Source organism: Wyeomyia smithii, chromosome 2 (genome assembly GCF_029784165.1).
Source record: "Wyeomyia smithii strain HCP4-BCI-WySm-NY-G18 chromosome 2, ASM2978416v1, whole genome shotgun sequence".
NCBI classification, from domain to species: domain Eukaryota; kingdom Metazoa; phylum Arthropoda; class Insecta; order Diptera; family Culicidae; genus Wyeomyia; species Wyeomyia smithii.
In genome coordinates, this window is record NC_073695.1 from 192136169 (window position 1) to 192151248 (window position 15080).

The window sequence follows — 15080 nt, forward strand, 5'->3', positions numbered from 1 at the left end:
TGTATGGGACCCCTCCCTTCCAGAAAAGGGAGGGGTCTCAAACCATCATAGGAACCTTTCTCGGCCCCTGAAACTCCTACATTCAAATTTTCACGTCGATCGGTTCGGTAGTTTCCGAGCCTATATGGATCAGACAGACAGACCGGATTGCATTCTTATAAGTATAGAAGATTTTTGATTTTTGTTTTACCGTTTTTTTTTTCAAAGAAAAAACATTAATTTTAAGAGTATATTATTTTCGGAAAGACAAAATTATTATCTACAACTTTATCGAAGACGTCACACCGATCAAACAAGCCGGTTTGACTCTGAAAATATTTGTAACCATCAATACCTTCCCAAGATAGCATTTTTAAATAGCTTCTCAAAAATAAGTCGTGTACCAAAAAATTAACCCTATAGCACAAAATGGCATCATTTGTTCATAAAAACGTCTATGTCAAGTTTCAGCCAAATCAAAAATAAAAATTTGAAAATATTAAAATTGGGACATTTATTCTTTTTCTTAAACATTCACCAGAAATGATTAAAAACCTTTTGGCAAAATAAGTTTTTATTGCGGATTTCGGGATTTACGCTGTTTTCACGTGGTTTTTCTACATACTGCGTATACCTCGCGTATAAAAAGACCCAAGAAACTCCTTTTTGATTGTTGTTGAGGTAAATTAAAAAATAGAATCAAAGGGTATTGCTTTCGATTAAAGTTTTGGTAGAGAAGAAAACGGTAATTTTTGACATTTGGTGCGGTTAAAAAATATGCAGTCACTTTTTATGTAGTCTGCAAATACAGTGATCATCCGATTATATCACCCCCTTGATGACGTTTGGGGTGATAAAATAGGGAAAGTGATAAAATCGGGAATTCTTTTTTCACTAATATTTTGTTATGAAAGATGGTAAGCCAATAATTTGATACGTAAAATCAGCGATTTAAATTACTACAAGAAATCTAATCATATAAAAAAGCAGTTCTGGCTGTCTGTCTATCTCTCTGATCCTTATAGACGTGGATACTACTGTACCAATCGGAGTGAAAATTTGTATGTAGGGGTTTTTGAGGACGGAAAAGGTTATTAGAGTAACTCGAGACCCCTGCCTCTTCTTAAAGGGAGGGCTCCCATACAAATATAACACAAACTTCTGCGTAACTTGAAAACTAATCAAACAAATGGAACCAAATCTGACATGGTGAGGTTTTTGGTGAGGTTGAGGAAGGGAGGGCTCTTATATAAGTGAAACATGAATTTCACTACTAGCTCGTGTTTGCATAAAGCTATGAAGTTGTCCTGTTAGTGTCATACATATCTCAAGCAGCTTAAAAGATTATTAATTCTCGTGACTTTTAGCTATTTTCTAAGGTAACGGACGAAGGATCAGAAACGACCCTCAATGTGTATACGTGGTTTACTGATAGCCCTTTCACAAAACTTCTCTTCAATACATTGCAAAACACATGAAAATTGAGACTTTTTACACTTTTTCTTCATTCACCCGCAAGCAGAAAAAGAAGAAAACCAATCGATGACGTAGTTGAAACAACAGCGATGAATTTAAAAACAAAAATTAATCGAGGATGCTGTCTATAGAAATTAAAAGACGAAAGTATGTATCTTAATTGCCAGTGAAACTGCCACTTGTGAATAATTGCGAGATTTGAAGATGGTGGACGTACAATTACCCTTAAAAATATTATTACATGGCAAATAGCTTGCTTATTTTAATGGATAAAACATAATATTTTTTTGCAAAAACATGCATTTTTGGAAGGCTGTCAACTTTGTAGAAGGTTCAAAAATTCGGAAAAATGTGGGAAAAAGTTAGAACAAAATTTGGGATTTTTAGTGCTTTTTGAAAGAAAACTTTATATGGTTCGTAATATGCAAGAGATTTACTGAAGACACTATGCATCTATCTCAATCAAATGAAAAAGGAAATTTTCTATCTAACTCTTAGGGGAATGATGTTATTCTACACAGAGCTGTGCAAAAGTACTAAAATATTGAATCTAAATAGAAAATCAGTTCATGCTGACATTTTTTTAATGAAATGTTATATGATGATAAAATCGGGTGAAAAAGGTGATAAAGTCGGGGGCAGATAAAATCGGGTACTAATATGATTGGGTGATAACTGTATATGATTTCTTGAACTCTTTTTAATTTTTAAGCAAATTGGTTAGAAATAATTTGTAGAGAACGAAGATGGATTCAAAAAATATTCACAAGAGTACAATGAAAAATCAAAGAAGATTTGGCCAAAAATCTACAATGAAGCCGCTTAAAATTTGAAAAAAAATTCCTAAAGATCAAATTTTGTTCCAATTTTCAAATCTAGCTGTTTGGAACGCACCAAGATTTAGATATTATTAATTTAGTTTTATCAAAACGAATACAGGCAAACTTCGATATAAGGTACCCTCGTTATAAGGTACCTTCGATATAGCGTCACTCGATATAAGGTACATTTTACCTCGATATAGGGTACATATTTATATTATGTTACAAATAACTCGAAATTGGTATGGAAACTCCTAAAAACAACATACTGGTTATCTTGTCAACATTTCTGCTTACTATTGATTATTTAGGGAGTGTCCATAAATTACGTTACACTCAGCGGAAGTTTGAAAAAACGTACAAAAATTTAATTTTGCGAGAAAACATGATATAGTGTGGATGGGAACGGGAGAGCAGATAAAAAAATTAACTTGAAGTTTGACCCCTGAACAATCTGTGTGAAATTTAAAATACAATGCTCGAAAAAAATTTCCAAACCCAGTTTTTCTTTCATAAACTGCACTTGAACACTCTCTCAGCTGAAACAAGTTTTGATTTAAAAAAGAGTTTTTCTATCAAAAACGTCATAGAACCTAGGAAAAAGTTGAAAATGTGCTTAAAGTATGTTCGGCAGAATAATGTATTTCTCAAATATGAAAAAATGCCTAGGACATAGTAGGCCTCTTAAAAGTTCCTTAAGTTTATTGGTATTTGTTTTTTTTTTTTTAGAAATTTTGAGAATGTGCGTTTTTGAAACTACCTGTATGTTGTCTCTTTTCATGAGATAGAACCAAAGTATCTTCAGCAAAGTTTGATTTGATAAGTAAGAAAATAAATAAAAATATCATCTCACTTTTAGGCAGATTAATCAAGAATCTATTTGCATCAAAAGTTTCTCCTTAACATATAAACAAAATTTGTCAAATACACTATAGCATTTAAATGGCATTTTTACACTCGAAAGGATCGTCAACGTTTTTCACGTTTTAAACCACTATGCAATGTGCATTTCTGGGCCACTTTTATGTGTAATGAAACGTTAGTTCAAACGGTCATTTTAAAATTCAACGAGGAAAATGCAAGGTTCGAAATCCTAAGGAACAGAGAAATAATTAAAAAAGATCTCAAGCCGTAAGCAGATATTCATGGTTCTTTTTCATTGAATCAAAAATTAAAAAAACAAGAAGAAAAAAATAAGTATTTTCGATACAACAATGTATATGTTTGTAAATAAATGGTGAAAAAAACTAGTAATACCAACATAACGGCTTGATTTTTTTTTTCAATTTTTAATGCTCTGGACTACCTTTTTTTTGGACGCGGCTAAAAGTCTCCAAAAAAGCAAAAAAAATGTGATTTGAATTGTATTTAAAACAAGTCGGTTCACACTTATAGTTGGATACTATTTCCAAAATTAACTATATGTAGACAAAAGACAACAAAATGAAGTGTTTGAAGCCCTATTGTTGAAAATGTTTCATGATTCGATATAAGGTACAATTCGATATAAAGTACAAATCAAAATTCGAAATGTACCTTATATCGAAGTTTGCCTGTAATTCAAAAAATTGCTACTCAATAGACTATTTTCATCGACTTTGTTTCCTCAGAAACCGTAATTTAAAATAAGAGATCAAGCTCATATGTTGATAGTAGTATAGTACACACATTTCTATGGTTTGTATTTCCTTTGAACCATGCTTCAATCCAAAACTAATTTCGTAATAAATGATAATGATAGTTTTGATGCAGAATAATCATTATCGATGTCTAATTAAATAATATATATGACATGCCATGCATCATCAAACCACAATCTAGGCATGGCTAGACCAAAGGATTATTTTGGGCTATTCCTCGCTACGACTTTCATAATTCAAGCACCAGCTTGAAGAACGTGACTGGAGGCCAAGCATTAATAGATAGAATTATGAACAAGCTTGTGGATATAATGGGAAGCTTTTCGGTCAGCATGTCATTAACTAACCGGATTCTAACGTAATTCATGAGTTAGAAAGCCTAGACTAGATAGTACTAGATAGAAATTACATTAATTAAATGCCGCAGAAAAGTGCGGTAATAACCGCTTTTACCACGAGCTTACAAATGTATCCTATACCTACAAAGTTTTACGAATCCTACCGAGGCACCAAACAAATTATTCATAGTATTCAACAGCTAGTTCGAACCGCACCTATTTCCATGAATTCATTGAAAAATCACATTGTCAAAAAATCACATAATGAATTAAATTACCAGCTCCATTGCGATCCTGTCGATAGACTGCCATTCTTCTTTGTCTGTCAGTTTGAATCTCACTCTTCAGCTCCAACGCTCACCAAAACGATTAAAACCAAATGATTCGCACTTTTTCGACACTCTGATGGCTCCACCCACGACGTTACTCCACTCGGTCAACTTCTGAACTCCGGAGGACGAAGAACTATCACTTTTATACCAAAGTGGCACCGCCGCCGTTCGGAACCGCTGTCAGCCGGCGATAATGCACATCCGTGCACGGCAGGCGTCGGAAGCAAAATCCGTTTTTCATACATGCTCAGCTCAGCCAGAAACATTTAAAACAACGACAACAACAGCACGGAGTTTCGCATCTAGCCCCGATAGACCCCAGGAGAGAAGGGTTGAATGGCGAAGGGAGCAAAATGAACCGAGAACAAGAAACAAGTGGCAACTAATTCGCTATGACGAACGGCGGGTGAGTAGATAGCTTGTGTTTGTGTATTGAATGGAGTGGCAAAAGGAGTTCATCAGCCACCGACGCGACGGAAGGAAAAACCGCGAGGGGGAGACGATAACAAAAACAACGGCTAAGAAGGCAAAAAAAAAGCTATACATTACTTTATCACACAGCGCGGCGCGGCGTTTGTAGGTTTATGCTCGTATGCAGTATTATAAGCACAGAAGCTGCCCTGCCCGGTGACCGCAGGTATTAGCAATGCGACCTGCGCGAAAGCATTTTTCTGCCGTCCGATAAGATGTGCGTAAACATATGATCATAGTTCTGGCTGTATGCGGGTAAAACGATGTTGTCATCCGGCGACCGGCTTTGTGCTTTTTTTTTATCTCATAATAGTTGTTGAATCAGGTGAGAAGAAGGAAGGTAAATACAATGTTTTTGAATAACTGATTCGATAACCAAAATTTGCATCTGTTATAACAACGAGCAGAATACGACGCTTGGCCTTAATTGGCTGTACTCGGTATGTATTCAAGCTTTCTATTTTCCAGTGAAACTGATTTTCAACAGCAGGATTTTGTATTTTACCGTGAAACTACGTATTTCTTTACCATTTTGGACAACATTCTATAAAACAACATGCAACATTTGAGAAACAGATTTTAAATGCGAAAAGCTGTCATTCAAACTGTATGAAATGCAATACTTATTCTGTGGTTGGATAGCTGCATGTACAAGATTGTTGTGTTACGAATATGACAAGTTTCACTCAATTTTGCTATTCAATTTGCTAATAAATGAGTTTAATCGTAACTAATAATCAATTAATTAATTTAAATGCTAAAGAAGAACATGGATGAAACTTGCTTCCTTTGAAATTTGTTTATTAGTTTATGTATTTGTTTACGTTCATCGGACAAACAGGCTAAATGAACACTTAAAAACTAATGGCAGCACGTTTACATCTGTTTTATGGAGAATCCATCCTATAGCAGAGTCTTTGCGACAAAAATCACCTTTTGCACATTTCGTCGCTTTTCGAGAGTGTCCATTCCTAAATGTCTGCACAGGTCTTCGTATGAAGGTAGCGCATCTGGATTTCTCCAAGGTAGTAGCCTTAAAGGGAATTTTATGAATTTTGATTGGACTTTTTCAGGTTATCCAGATACTGCGAAAAGGGCTCCATACGACGGCAGCTGTTTCCTGAACATATTGCACAAGGCTATAGTACATAGAGCGCAGGTAGTAAGGAAAAATCGGTTGACTCCCGGAGAATGAACCCGAAATTCTGCCTAGATTCGTTGATTATGTGACTGTAGTGTCCCCGGAAGTTCAACTTTGCATCAAGTATAACCCCAAGATCTCGCCCACGTTAGTTCTGGTAATAGTTTCATCGCCTATACGATAGTTCCATTGAATAGGATGTTTTTTCCTCGCAAAAGTAATCAATCAACATTTCGATACACTGATAACCATCATGTTGTGTTGACAAAGCAAAGCAAAGCCTTGGTGCTACATTCCGATTTGGAACTCGACCTTGTGTTTATTATACACAGACTTCGCAGCCAACTGTTGAGTGTACAGAACAATTGCGGGGTTAGGCGTTACGACCCTACTGACACTAACAGTCTCTTCCGAGTCGAGACTCGAACCTACGAAGACTGGGTTGTGTACCTCGAGACCAGCTGGGAGGGTGTGTTGACACCAGTCGTCAAATATGTTAATTACACTTTGTAGGATTTCACAGTCGACAGGAGTTTTGATTAGGTAATACATTTTTGAATCATCGGCATACAGTAGTTTACAGTCTTTTTGCAGTGCTAGACAGATGTCGTTGAAAAAAAATGGTGAATAGTAGTGGCCCCAAGTTGCTGCCTTGCAGAGCACCTGACCGGGTAATGAATTTTCCTGACTCTACAGAACCCTCTACAGATAGTCAGCCGTCAGTAATGCGGCTGGTGTTGATTTAAGCAAGCGCCATTAGCAAGAACAAAAACCGTTTTACGAAAATAGGCATGGCGCCTGAGTGTAACGTTTTGAATAAGGATGAAAGATTTTCAGGATTTTATTTCGAAGAGGCACGTCTGTTTGTCTGTGAGGATACGGTGGTTAACTCTGTCGGAGGCCAGAAAAGAATCCATGATGGTCATGCGGAATATATGAATCTGCTGCCCGGAAGAGCTCTGCGTTCATCAGTATCTCGAAAAACTTTGGGCCAGCGCATAGTGACACGACAGTTAGATACGTCGCTTTTATTACCTTTTTTTAAAACTGGGAACACAATCGACTTTTTCCGACAGTTACGTCATTCATGCACGCAAAAGTTGGACTGTGCGTAACCACATCAGAGCATCTTTTGTACTGTTTCGGAACCAGTACAATGAATGAGTGTTGTTCATAACGCATTTGGTGCTCTAGCAAATGTTCAATGTATTGGACGGCTCAAAATCAAAACACTTTTGAAGTATGTGTGCTAGTATTGCCATGATGATTTGTACTGGTATTGGTAATATTTTTCAGAATGCTGCTATCGTTATAGAAGTGCAAGCAGTAGATGATCTTGGTACTGACTAGGTTAATGCAAATATGAACTGCTCGATTCACTATCATGAATCCGGTCATTCAAAAACATCATCGAATCAATAACAATTAAAAATACATTGCATTTGTTTAACATATTTTGCATTTAACGACTCTGGTTTTATTCATATGCAGTGTTACCATTTGGTCGGAGTTTAAAATCAGGACAATTTATTTCCAGCAATAGTTTGTTCCAAGCTATTTTTATTTTTTGAGGTATCAATAAATAAAACACGTAATTTGCGATTTGCACTTCAAAATACGCCAGAAGACTCATATTTAACGTATTTCTCGAACGATTCAGCGGTGTTAGTAGATATCTAAAAAAATGCAACACTAAGAAACTGTTCGAAATAAACTTAACAATTGTCAAAAAACGTTTAACGGTTTCAACGACTAGACAGTTTCTCTCTTCAAGATTCAATCAAAGAAAAAACTCGTTCAAAATAAGTTCGTTTCTTCCCGGAGTCAAGATGAAAGGACTGAACTGCTACTTTTTGAATGTCCGGCATCATTCAAAAAAATCAGGACAAATGCTAAAATATGAAAAATAAATCAGGACGCTTCATATGGGTCTCAAAATCAGTACATGTCCTGCTAAATCAGGACGGATGGTATTCATATGCATTCGGTTCCTCGTTACTGGCACCAGCGTCAGTAAATTCTGTTGCAACAAGGCTCGCTATTGGCTATTTCGGTTGCTGACGGTGATTAGGGATGCACGAGCTTTTGATACGCACCGACTCGCGAAAGTAACCAGCGGTTTTTGAGCGCCCCAAAACTGATCGTTTGCCCAAAACCGAAGTCTACCGAAACACTAAGATTTTGTGTGTATTATACATAATCTGATTTTGATCTCTGTCAATGTATTCATTACGCAACTGTTGCGTTATCCTTTTGACACATTTGTTGTGCAAAGCCAGAGCATTTAATGTGCGTAGGGCATGAGAGCATGTAAGCTTGAACTTTTGCGTGTGGGCAAGCATCCTTTGTACTCCGTCAGAAACGTTTCGTACAACTTTAGAGCGTGTGTTTTAGCCTCCTTACAGAAGGTTCTGTTTATAGCACCATATTTTTGAGCGATATCCCAATCCGAGACTCCTAGGGTGACCATGATTGCCCTCAATACCTTCTAGTTCAGCCGTCGATCGTATGTTCCTCGACGCCTACACTGATCCTTCCGGATCACGGTCATCCGTTCTCGAAACGTTTGATCACAGTTGATTTGGTGAATTTCAGTGCTTTAGTGATTTCTATTGAGATGAACCTTTTTGCCTGTGAAACGCAAGCTTTCATATTTCGTAGGTAGATTTTGAGCAGATTTATGCACGCGGTTTTCAATATTTTTACAGACTTTCGCGAAATCTCCACATTTTTCACGAGAAGGTTTAAAATAGTCGACTTTGGAGTATTTCGGTGGATTTCAAGCAAATTTATTCGGTTGTAGAGCACTTGTTACCAGAGACCCAAATGTTTCATTTAAAACCGGATTCTTTGTGCTTTTTTTCGAGTGATTCAGTCAGATTCAGTCCTATCCCACGTCGTGGTACCGACCGGTATACGAGTAATCGAGATCAGATCGGTGAACCAGCGTACAATAATCTAGAACTGCATATAGTCGAGAAAAAAAGTCAAATTTCAAACTTAATGCATCGTACAGGCATTTTTCGGGAATCATTTTTGCAAGGTTTGAACTATGCGAAAATGCATCATAATGCTCAGATTAATAAGTTGTCATTCAATTAACTTAGTTGAAAAAAGAGACCTCTTCTGAACTCACAACTACTCTATTTTCACATTGTTTAACCAGGTGATTTATTACAGAATGTAGTAGTATAAAATGTTACAATGGTATCAAATTGGTAATTATATGGCCTTACTCTAGCATTCTAATGACTTTGGATATCCTTGTTAGAGTTGTTCATGGAACTAAGCCCTCCACTAAATAAGTATGATAAAACGCATGGCACTCCAGTTTTAAACATAGCTTTAAATGGTATCCTCACCGATACCCGCGCTCATTCAAAGACTATAATGTTCCCTCGTGGTCATAGAGACAGGAGCTTAAAAGTTTACTGGACAATTTTCGCCTAAACATTCACAACATCATCAACAAGAACGATGCACAAGCGAAAATTTTTTAGCAAACAATGCAAGCTTAGAGCGCCACTCGTATTATCGAAATTCAAGCTTCTCAAATTTTGTCGAAAAAAAAACATCATATACTAACGTCATATCCAAGGAAGATTATCCTTCTATTTCGCTTCCTTAACAAATTGGTGGTAAAGTTTTATATTGTTTAGCCATTACCAAATAATGGTCAATAGTTTCAAGATTAACATTCGAGAAGACATCGTTCATCTAGGAGACAACCCTTAGTAGTTATTAATTTCACCCTGATTTCAGTCCTTTCCGAACACTGTACGGTGGGAACCTAACCGAAGACCACATCTACTACAGTGGCGGCAACAGAAGTGAACGAAGCATCAGTTTCGTCATACAAGAAAACAGATCAAGTGGGTCATTTGGTTGAGAATTAAAGGCAGGTTCTTCAATTACAGCCTGATCAATGTATCAAGGATGTATCAAGGAGGAGTTCTACTAGCTACTCGATAAGGAATGTAGAAAGTGCTCAAAACATGATATTAAAATCGTCATTGGAGACGCAAACGCACATGTTAGACGGGAGTAGTTTCTCTGTCCCATTATTGGTGGACACAGCCTCGATGATACCAGTAACGAGAATCGCTTGAGGGTGGTGAACTTCGCCGCAGGCAATTTTTAGCATAAACTTTGCACGAAACTATATCCTGAAACACACATGGGAACGATTCGCGCCCGGCTGACGGAGTTGCTGCTGAGTACACTTGGAATGTTGATGAGCGGATGGATGAACCAGTTGGAGTCCTGAACGAACAGTGGAGGCACATCCGCGATACGGTCAGAAATACAGCGCGAGTTGTTAGGCATGACCACAGGAACCATACTCAACACGTGGTTCGATGCAGAGCACAATAGATGATAGACGAGAAAAACCGAGCTTGTGCTCGCACGATTGTTGCATTAAATCGTGTGACTCGCCAGATGAAAGAGAGTTATCGGTAGGAGAGCGGCCGAAAAGAAAACCATCAACGCAAGGAACGACAGGCACGACACGAAAAGATCCCTGCCAAGTGCAACGACAACGAGGGGAACCTGATAACCGATGAGACACTGGTGACCAACGATAGAAACAACATTAAGAGGTGTTTTTGAACGGCGAAGTGGATAGAGCCGTCGACGAAAACAGGAGAGAAATTGAGGATGGTGGACAAGCTGTGGATCTACCAAGTTTAGATGAGGTTAGGGAGGCTTGTAAAGAGGTGAAAAACCATAAAGCAGCTGGAAAAGAGAGCCTTCGAGCCGAACTTTTCAAAGCCGGGAGTGATCAGCTGTTGCCTGCAATACATCGGCCCACCTTGAAAGTTTGAGCCGAAGACAAATTACCACGGACGGACTCATTTGCTCAGTCTATAAAAAGGGTTACAGACTCGATTGCAGTAATTATCGAGGCATAACACTCCTCAATTCTACTTACCGCACACGCCTCAATTCTCTCCCGCATCCTGTTTAATAGACTGTGGCCGTTTAAGGAAGCCTTTGTCGAAGAGTATCAGTGCAGTTTTCAGAAAGGGCAATCTACCACGGACCAAATGTTAACCTTGCGTCAAATCCTTGACAAGTTCAGAGAAGTTAACTAAACTCATCATGAGTTTATAGATTTCAAGGTGGCATACGATTCAATTAAGCGCAACGAATGATGGCAGATTATAGTTTGACACGGTTTCAAAACTAATTAAGCTGATTCGAGAGCTAGCGTGCAAAGAAACGGTACTGAGATAGTGATAGATGGAGGTATCTATGAAACAGTCAATGAATAACAAAGCCTGTAATATTCTTGATATGCCAGAATGATAAAAGGTACAGAATCATATCAAATTTGTTATCATACAGTTGAATGTTCAAAAGTGTGTATTTTCAAAGTATATTTATTACAAAATTTGTTATTCAATTTACAAAATATTGTACATTCTAACTAATTCTGATCTTTTTCTGCCAAAAACCATACAAAACTTGCTATAATCTGTAATGATCAGTAAGTAATTTTGATAGGAATTTTAATATTTTAACTATTAACGAGACCAAGTTTAGAACACAAGTTGATTCAAAACGTTCGCAACAAAATATCAAGATTAGTTATAATCCTGATATGTTTGATTGATCGGGCTGTCCCACAAACTATGATAAATTTGCGATCTTTTGAAAAAGGTTCGATCAAATTCGGTTTAGATCTTGCGGAATGGCAGATAAAAGAATTTTAATTTTTTTGACTCAAGAGGGATTAGGTACGCAAGTGTTAACCGAGAAATGAAGCGACGAATAGCATTCGCAAGCAGTCCTGTCCTTTCACGGTTTATGTAACAGCTGAGATCCTGCAGCATGCACATCCGCACGAAATTTGCGCTCTACAGGACGCGGATCTATTTTTGGGAATCCCCTTACGGTTGTTATCACCGGACTAGAAGTCAACAATAACCGATTGGTTGCAATTCAGGAAAACTTTCTGGTGTGATCTTTCCTATAGTTTCGATTGTTCTTGTTCCGGAGCTCTTGGGCCTTTTGCGGTAACTGGCCATTAGGGATAAGAAAATTTGAGATCATCTTAGCCCCGTGAACAAGGACTTTATACACCAATGGTGGCTTTGGGTACCAACCGTACAAATCAACGGGCTGACGGGCTGTTTTCAATACATATGCTCTGAATTTCTCACAGTATTAAGTGTTCACATTCTTAAAATAAAACTTTAACCCTCTAGTGCCCAGTGTCGCCTCTAGACGGTCTTCAGTTAAATCTCTAAAATGCTTCGAAAAGGACTTAAAAATTGTTTATAAAGCTTCATAGTGATTTGTTCGAAGTCCGTCTAAAAACTAATTTGGGCACTAGAGAGTTAAGTTTGGAAAAAAATCTTTTTTTCACATTACCAGAAACCAGAAAAGTCCTGGAGATATATGATCTTTGGCAAAAATGTGTGTTTTGCGTGACCTCACAATTCTTCCGAACTACACTTTCGTGTAAAATACAACTAACAAAAGTTAAGTACAAAAAACTAGCTTTTATATAAGTTCCATGTACATACTATACTTTATAATTTTGTACCGAAAAAGATAGGATTTTCATTTGTTCAACAAACTTTCATATTTTTGAATTTTCTACAACTTTGCCGAATAAACTATTCTTCTATCTCTTAACACATAAAAGTTAACTTTTTTATTTTTAGTATAGCAAACTTTTCATATTTTTTTATCGCAGGGTATAGTTGGTGTCTGTTCATGTCGTCTGTGCAAGGAATGCTCGCATGTGATTGGTTCATTGTTTGCATAAACTTAGCCTTGAAACTTTTTATCAAATTTTACGGCTCAGCAATGAAAAATAGTGATAACTAGAATATTACAAAATTGTACAACTTTTTGTCTATCCAACATCATATTGGTTATTGTTATCCATCATGTGGAATGCATCCCAGTATAGAAAACAAAAACGTCCCACGTCAAAACACCCCTGCAATATGAACGTCGACATTTTGAAACGAGGAACAAGCAGATATTGACAACTTGCATGCTTTCATTTCATTGAAACATGTATGACAACGTACTGTGTCTGTAAGGTGATTTTTTTGTTCTTTCGATTAGTGCACCTCGCGTTTTTTAACCAATAGTTGCTATGACCTTTAACTATTTATTTTAACCTCAGAGCCTTTCATGACTATATTCGTAACATTCAATACTTTTTAATCATTCTACGAACCTATTTTTTTTTCTTTTTATTTACTGAAAGAACACGTAATATTGACGATCTTGATTGAAAAAAAAAAATAACGTGAGGCTGTCATGCATTTCTAGGTAGCGTCTCAAAGTAGACACACAGTTTTGTTATGCCGCGTTTTCACACATCGCATTACCGGAATAATCTATTTGAATAAGGCGACGCTTTTGGAAACTCATTGCGTAAAGAAACATACATTCTGCGAACAGGTTCTGTCAAACACGTGCGAACTGAAAAAACTTAAAGTTGTAGATGATAATTGATAAATAAATAAACTCTAACAAATCCGAATACACTAAGTTTTAAGCTCAAACCAGCTACAAGATATTGCGATTGATGCAAATTAACCATTTCCCGGTACGCCCACTTTGTTACAGCTGCTATTTCTTCTAGTCGGATCTTGCAGGAAGTTCAACGGTCCATGATCCAGATTGCCATCATTGTCAATTGGCACAAAAGTGACGACAAAAGCCGCCTTGTCATCGCCATTTCGCTAATTGAAGGACACGGGTTTTGTTTTTGTCACGCATTCTTACTTTCATCTCGATTGGGGTTTCCCTTTTCAGGGGGAAACCTCTGGATACGTGTACACTTTGGCTGAAGTGAATGACGTTGACGAGTTTTAGCCTCAATTATAACATCTGCCGACCAAACGAAAGTGCATTGTGTATGTCCAATGAAATTGGGCGCGCTAGTTGAAAAAAAAAATCGATTGGTTTTGCTTCTCTGTTTGTTTACATTGGTGAACTAGCCGAGTATTGGCCGGTAAGTTATTCAATCACTGCCACCAGCTGGAGAACGAACGAGTTTACTGTGTCTCAGTATAGGCGGATTACCGCATTACTTACCATTGTACCAGGCAACAAGTTTGCCTAGAACTTGAATTCGCCACCAGCTGTTCGACGGCGACAAGGGACTCACTTTCAACATTCACAACCTTCACTGACTCGGAGGCACATAAACACACCCTAATTACGTCTTGTTATCATGAAGCGAAAAAATAAACAACAAACGCGACTTACATACTGCAGACGTCGACTGGACAAAAACAAGTTTTCGCACCCCCGTGCCGGTGGATGACAGATACCGAATTTAGTAGCTGGTAGTTGTGAGCTCAGTTCGAGCGTGCCCTCTAAAAACCCAACATGTAGAATTGCTATAAACATTATGGTACGTTCAGGTAAGTGTCAAAAGATGGCTCTGCTGTGTGAAATCAACTGTGATGTCAGAACTTATAGTGGAGGGATTGGAATAGGAGCTAAATAAAAAAATTCGCAGCCGGTAGGATTCGAACCTACGCTCCCAGAGGGAATCTGATTTCGAGTCAGACGCCTTAACCACTCGGCCACGACTGCTTGTAGATGGAGTTGTGCTTAATGTGATACAACTAATACGTCGTCGTGTGTAAACAGTTTTTTGTTCAATATGGTTATCAATTCATGAACACATACTGGTTCATAGTCACGTTCATTTGCTTATTGTATTTTTGCTTCACACCGTGTTCATTCGAGTCGTAATCACCGTTGTAAACAAAGTAAAGCTGTATAAACAAAAACGATGCATTCGTACAGAGCTCAGAATCGACGGCAGCCGGCAAACGAGCGTCGTAAAACTGAAAGTCACCAAACGGCCGAACACGAAAATAAGCAAAACGAAACATGAA

The 15080-nt window shown here is 37.6% G+C and overlaps 1 protein-coding gene and 1 non-coding gene across 3 annotated transcripts in view; both read right to left on the minus strand.

The window, feature by feature from the left end:
* Positions 1 to 14490, minus strand: part of LOC129722738 (beta-glucuronidase) — a 54620-nt gene extending 40130 nt beyond the window's left edge. Inside the window, exon 1 of one of the 2 annotated variants that reach the window (XM_055676431.1) lies at positions 14266 to 14490. In XM_055676431.1, the coding sequence (XP_055532406.1) occupies positions 14266 to 14347 (82 nt within the window). In that variant the 5' untranslated portion in view covers positions 14348 to 14490. Of the gene's footprint in view, positions 1 to 4532; positions 4799 to 14265 lie in introns of those variants that run through there. The other variant, XM_055676433.1, reaches the window with a different exon arrangement.
* A 200-nt stretch (positions 14491 to 14690) lies between these two features.
* Positions 14691 to 14772, minus strand: Trnas-cga (transfer RNA serine (anticodon CGA)). The gene has a single exon. It is a non-coding gene; the product is annotated as a tRNA-Ser (tRNA).
* Between the last annotated feature and the right edge of the window lie 308 nt (positions 14773 to 15080).